Source organism: Rhagoletis pomonella, unplaced genomic scaffold (assembly GCF_013731165.1).
Source record: "Rhagoletis pomonella isolate Grant_MI unplaced genomic scaffold, Rhpom_1.0 Rhpom_scaffold_00001, whole genome shotgun sequence".
Taxonomy (NCBI): domain Eukaryota; kingdom Metazoa; phylum Arthropoda; class Insecta; order Diptera; family Tephritidae; genus Rhagoletis; species Rhagoletis pomonella.
Window position 1 is genome coordinate 97,023,027 of NW_023458555.1, and position 6,044 is coordinate 97,029,070.

At 45.2% G+C, this 6,044-nt stretch overlaps 1 protein-coding gene across 1 annotated transcript; it reads right to left on the bottom strand.

Moving 5' to 3' along the window:
- Positions 1–3,023: 3,023 nt before the first annotated feature.
- On the bottom strand, positions 3,024–4,289 carry LOC118734472. The gene has a single exon (XM_036464194.1). It carries the CDS (start codon positions 4,287–4,289, stop codon positions 3,024–3,026), a length of 1,266 nt encoding a protein of 421 aa, XP_036320087.1.
- Positions 4,290–6,044: the final 1,755 nt, after the last annotated feature.

Consider the following 6,044-nt stretch of genomic DNA (forward strand, 5'->3'; position numbering starts at 1 on the left):
CGTGCTATGAAATGCCGCACAACTGGAGAATTTCAAGAACGGATATACAGTATATTTTGATTTGCTGCCTTTATGCTTAAGTGCACATTTAAGATACCTACCCCAAAATGCGCTTCGGAGACATTATTTTTAACATTTTTAAGGAAACTGCTCCGATAGATGCATTCAACATACCTGCACATTGGCGATAGCTGCCTTAAAAATTGTGCAACTAGTATCAATTATCAAAGAAAGTATTACGTTTACCTGCACTGGCCTACAATTACCTAATTTTACAAGCTTTTATTTATTTTACTCATATCGCAGAACAACGGAAATGGCTATCAATTTTTCTAGTTATGTAGATAATAAGATACCATTCGAAAAAAAATTTCGCTTGCATTATTTTCTACGTGATAAGTGCTTCTCCATTATTTGGTTTCATAGGGATTCGGATACCTTCCTCATTGAAGTAGTAAAGAAAATTCGCTTGGTCCCGAACAAAACCACACAGGGCGCGAATAACTTACGGCGGCGAAACTAGCAAGGCAATGCCCGAAAGAAAATAAGTAATTACCACGTTACCGTGAATTCAAAGGCGGACGAACCGATCTCTTTATTTGCTTCAGGTGGACTGACAATGCATTAAACTTACTGCTAACTCCAAAGCGTACCTTTTTTATGCATTCAAATATGTACATACATAAAGTGGACTGTATAAAAGGAGTAACTGTTACTACATACCAATATGTTTGCTTATGTACATACGTACATACCTACCGACGCATAACAGAGAATTGAACTAACTTAGATAAAGGGTGTGTCGTTCCGCAACATACCGCCCCCGCTGAACCATTGGTTCAGGTAAGTGGTAAGACCGCAATTTTTGCAATTGGCCGAATATATTGACCACGAGACGTTTGTATGGTTGCCACTCGAACCAGACCATCGCTTCCTCGGTTTGCTGTCACTACACGTCCCATGAGCCATTTTGATGGCGGTAGATTTGGTTCCTTCAGGAGAACTACCGTGTTTGGCTCAATGTTGAGCTGCTGTCGTTGCCACTTATTCCGTGCTTGTAGCGACGTCACATACTCTGCATGCCACCGCTTCCAAAAGCCTTGGACCATTGCCTGGAGGTGTCGCCAATGTTTAAGTCGGTTTACATTTATATCCAAGAGTGATGGTTCTGGATCCGATGTATATGGCGCCCCAATCAAAAAGTGGGCGGGTGTTAGGGCATTCGACTCGGTGTCTGAGGATGCGCATAAGGGCCGAGAATTTATGATAGCCTCAATTTGGGCGAGAACGGTACAATATTCTTCGAAAGTTAATACGTTATTCCCAATGACTCGACGAAGATGCATCTTAATAGACCGTGTGCCCGACTCCCAGAGTCCTCCAAAGTGGGGCGCGGATGGCGGAATAAAATGCCACTGAACTCCTTCAGCAGCCAGAGCATCAGACACTTCACGAGTGTGCGCTTCAGATACAGCGAATTTTTGAAGTTCGTTTAACACTCGATAAGCTCCATGAAATGTTGTACCATTGTCAGAATATAAGTCGGTTGGCATTCCTCGACGCGCGACAAAGCGACGAAATGCTGCTAGGAATGCATCTGTCGTAAGATCGCTTACGAGCTCAATGTGTATGGCCTTTGTTGACATGCAAATGAATAGAGCGAACCATGCCTTTCCAGTCTTCGCGTTGCGCGTTCGGGACGGTTTGATTTGGACAGATCCTGCGTAGTCTAGACCACAATGTTGAAAACAGCGAGCAGGTTGCACTCGTACAGCTGGAAGATCCGCCATCAATTGTTCACTGGTACTGCGGCGTTGCAGGAAGCAGGTTTTGCAAGAAAACACTATCTTTCGAACGATATTACGACAGCCAATAATCCAGTAGTGTTGTCTGACAATAGCAAAAGTTGCGTCAACACCTGGGTGCAAGTACTTAGCATGGATGTACCTGCAAATAAGCTGAGAAACATTAGAAACTTTGGACAATAAAATTGGATGCTTTACTGAGTCTGGCAATAAAGTATTCTTGATACGCCCTCCAACGCGAAGAACACCGACCTAATCCAAAAATGGAGTGAAACGAAGTAATCTAGACTTCGCCTTCAACAGCTGTCCCCTTTTGAGCTGGCATACTTCTTCCCTGAATGTGTTCACTTGACAGTAGCGAACAATAGCATTTGTGGCCAGTTTGAGGTCGCGGGCGCTCAGAGCGTTTGTAAGAGGATTTGGTTCTGCTACACTTCGGCGACACCTTCGAATAAAGCGCTGACAGTATGCCACAACACGTAGCAAACGTATCCATGTCGAATATTTTGTTATAAGTTTATCCAAAGCGGGTTGGTCGTCTTGCGCACAAAGAACTATGTCTGAAGGAGGTTTGCGTTGTTCGATAATGACATGTGAGTCATTCGATGGGGTGGTGTTGCCGAAAGTTGGCCATTGGCTTCGAGGCGAAGATAACCATGACGGCCCATGCCACCAAAGCGAGTGACGAGCTAATTCAGTTGGAAGCACACCACGGGACGCACAGTCAGCGGGATTATCAGCTGATCGCACATGGTGCCAATGCTGGCGAGGGCAAACATCGAGTATGTCTGCAGTACGGTTACACACGAACGGCGTCCATCTACGAGGGGGCGATGAAAGCCAGTGCAGCACGATTTCAGAATCGCTCCAACCATACATATTCGCAATTTTCAAGGTGAGAGAGGTAGTAATAGATGTTACCAATTTGGTTAGCAAATGAGCGGCGCTTAATTCCAAGCGCGGAATTGACAGGGGCTTTAACGGGGCAACCCTGGTTTTTGCGGCAATTAAATTTACAACGAAGGAATCGTCACTTAGCTTGGATCTACTATAAACTGCAGCTGCGTATGCCGACGATGAGGCATCTGCAAAGCCGTGGATTTCGATTGAGACGCCGGCTGGAGCTATTTGCCGTGGAATCCTGACATTGGAGAGATAATGCAACTCGGATAGTATTTTCTTCCAGTGATCACTCAAAGTGGGTGGCAGCTTAGTATCTCAGTCGACACCTTGACACCAAGTTTCTTGTAAAAGTATTTTAAAGAGCACGACACTCGGTGACACCAGACCAAGAGGATCAAAGATTTTGGCTGTTGTCGATAACACACTGCGCTTCGTTGGCTCGCTGCAAGACTCAGGCAATTTAGTTGCTATCTGGAACTCGTCCGTGTCAGGGCTCCACTGTATTCCAAGCAATTTAAGACATAAAATGTTGGGCTCGGAAGCGATGTCGATTGGGCTATGCTCACACAGCTCTCTTGGTAAGGTTTCCAACAACGGTTTGCAATTCGAACACCATTTTTGTAACTTAAAATTTGCACGTTTTAGTAGCTCGATAAGTTCAGTTTTAAGCTGGAGTAGCTCGTCGACGTTATCACATCCGGTAGCTATGTCATCGACATACGTATCATTCAATATTACACGCGCTGCAAATGGGTAGGTTACCTTATGGTCTTCTGCCAGTTGCTTGAGAACACGTACAGCAAGAAAAGGCGACGCAGCAAGGCCGTAGGTTACCGTGAGTAGTCGGTAATGCTCCACTGGTGAACCCGCATCCTCCCGCCAAACGATTTGTTGGAATTTAGTATCAGAATCTGATACCATAATGCCGCGAAACATTTTATCTATGTCAGCTGAGAAAACGTAACGATGCTGACGAAAACGAATACACACGCCAAACAAATCACGCTGAATGGGTGGGCCAATATGCAAACGCTCGTTAAGTGAGTAGCCACCAGAATCTTTGCAGGATCTATCAAATACGACTCGGCATTTCGTGGTTGAGCTGTCTGGTTTGAGAACTGCGTGATGAGCCAGATAAAAACACTCCGATGGATGGCAGTCAACTTCCTGCGGCGTAATACGGACCATATGGCCAAGCGACAAATACTCACGCATAAAATTTATGTATTGACTCTTCAGAAATGAGTCACGTTTGAAACGGCGTTCCATATATTGTAATCTGGTGACAGCTTGCGAAAGAGTTGATGAAATTGCCGGTGCCTTTCCCTTGAAGGGATATTTGACTACGTAGGTACCGTCAGTACGACGCGTGTGAGTACGAACAAAATGGGCCTCTGCTGGATCTGCCATATTGATCTTTTCTGGTGTAGGTTTGACATCCTCGACTTCCGTAAATGACCGAAACAGCGCATCAATGTTAACGGTAGCATGATGAGTTGCAGCAGTTAAGTTAGCTTCGCTTTCGGTAAAATGCGTTCCAGCTACCACCCAACCAAACACGCTATTCAGCAAAATCGGCATGTTAGGCCCGAACTGTTTTTCTCGCCAGTGTAAATGCTCCACAACTGATCGGAGCCAATCAATACATCAATTGGTGCTGATTCAGCGAATGTAGGGTCAGCGAGTGGTAGTTTCACAATTGATCGCCACGATGATGAAGAAATATTCACGGTCTGAACAGGAATTTGCGATGTTAACTTGCTGAGAATATAAGCGTGTATATCTAGTGTCGAGTCGTTCAATTTGGAGCTTAAAGTGAAGTACACCCGACCTCGCGTTACTCCGGCATTGCAGGCTGATAGACCAGAAACTGATATACGACCGTTTGTACGTGATAGACCGACACGTTGTACAAAGGCTTCTGACACAAATGATATTGTTGATCCAGAGTCCAGCAATATTCGACAGCTTACCCGATTTCCCCATTTGTCATCGACTGCGGCCACCACCGTTGGGAGAAACGTGTGAGGCATAGCAGCAGTAACGGAGGTTAAAGTTCTGACCGCTGCTTGCTTTAGTGTTGGCGTGTGCATACGCTGCGTAGTGACAGCAGGTACTTGCTCATTTTGATCCCAACTATTTTGTGCTGATGAAGGAAAAGAAGTAGATGAGGGCGTGAGGGCAGACCGTTCATCATGCAGAAGTGTATGGTGGCGTGAGCTACATTTTTTACAGCTATGCTTCGATTGACAAGAGCGCACGGAATGCGTAGAGGCAAGGCAATTAAAACATAGCTTTTGTTTTTGTACAGCTGCCCGACGTGACGACGGTGATAACTGTTTGAATTGAGCCCATTGCCAAAGCGTGTGATTGTCCGTGCAAACGACGCATTGTTTGTTCTTCCTGTCATCAACATTTGCCAACAAAGCGACGCGACGTGTGTGGGCTGAGCGGGGAGGTAAACACGCCTCAAATGTGTCACAGCGATGAGAAAGAAACTCGAGAAACTCGCTAAACCCTTTTTCGCTCTGGTTATCGCATTTGTCTGCCCACTTTTTCCGCGTTTCTTCGTCTAATTTATTAAGCAAGAGTTGAGTTAGCCATGGGTAGCGGGATGTGACATTCAACGCGACCTCTGATGGCTTGATCTGCTCCATCAACTATTTGGCGAAGTACCGATGTGTTAGTTGAAGAGAGGGTGGGAAGAGCCAAAACGATTGCACCAGTGATCTAATTATGAGCGGTTTGCGGTCGTACCTTTTGACTAAGCGGTCCCATGCCTGCTCATAATTGTCTTCGGTCACACGGATATGTCTTATGCTGGCTAAGGCATCGCCTTCTAGATATGAAACCAAATATTGAAATTTTTGCGTACGGCTCAACCCTGACTTTGTTCCCACTGCGCTAAGAAACAAGTCGCGAAAAGTAATCCAGTCCTCGTATTTCCCGTTGAACTTAGGTAACTGAATTTTCGTAAGGTGAACGTTTTGCTCACTACGGCTAGCCGCAAATGTTTCCAAAAATGATGCTTGCTGTACAAACTAAACGATCAATTGCGTCATCCTCCCTGAACGTAGATGTTTGACTTGAAGAAATTGGCAAGTTAGCAATTTGAGAATGCAGGAGTGCATGTGTTTGAAAATGTTTCTCCTCCGTTTGCTCAATGTCTTCAATAGGGTCGACGAAGTTATCTTCCGCAGAATATGCGTACAATTCTTGACTCATACTCATAAAGTCCTTATAGGCAGCTTACAATTTTTCAAGCATATACATAAGAGAGGATGGTTCCGTGCGCAGAAGTGGAAAACTTTTGACTGCCATTCACCTGGGAGTGGC

Excerpts from the sequence above, each read along its gene's own strand:
- LOC118734472 (XM_036464194.1), bottom strand. The coding sequence starts at position 4,289 with ATGCCGATTTTGCTGAATAGCGTGTTTGGTTGGGTGGTAGCTGGAACG.